Genomic DNA, 250 nt, shown 5'->3' on the forward strand with positions numbered 1-250 from the left:
GCCCCGGCGCGGCCCGGCCCCTGTAACCGTGTCCCTTCTCTCCCGCTGCCGCAGAGCTCTACTACCTGATCGCCCGCTTCCTGCAGTCTGGCCCCTGCAAGAAATCCGCGCAGGTGAGCGGGGCCGGCCGGGGGGCGAGGGAGGACGGGCGGGGGTGGCGCGGCCGGGCCGGACTCACGCCCTTTGTGTCCCCCCAGGTGCTGGTGGAGGAGCTGGAGGAGCACCAGGTGAGCGGGGCGCGGGCCGGGCC

The 250-nt window shown here is 75.2% G+C and overlaps 1 protein-coding gene across 1 annotated transcript in view; it reads left to right on the top strand.

Moving 5' to 3' along the window:
• Nucleotides 1-38: 38 nt before the first annotated feature.
• BRWD3 (bromodomain and WD repeat domain containing 3) overlaps nt 39-250 on the top strand; it is a gene marked incomplete at its 5' end in the record, with an annotated part of 122,000 nt that continues 121,788 nt past the window's right edge. Inside the window, 2 exons of the mRNA XM_019521031.1 lie at nt 39-113; nt 198-231. Coding sequence (XP_019376576.1) covers nt 39-113; nt 198-231 — 109 coding nt within the window. The remainder of the gene's footprint in view (nt 114-197; nt 232-250) is intronic.

This window comes from Gavialis gangeticus, unplaced genomic scaffold (genome assembly GCF_001723915.1).
Source record: "Gavialis gangeticus isolate Ggan-Ray unplaced genomic scaffold, GavGan_comp1, whole genome shotgun sequence".
NCBI lineage: Eukaryota > Metazoa > Chordata > Crocodylia > Gavialidae > Gavialis > Gavialis gangeticus.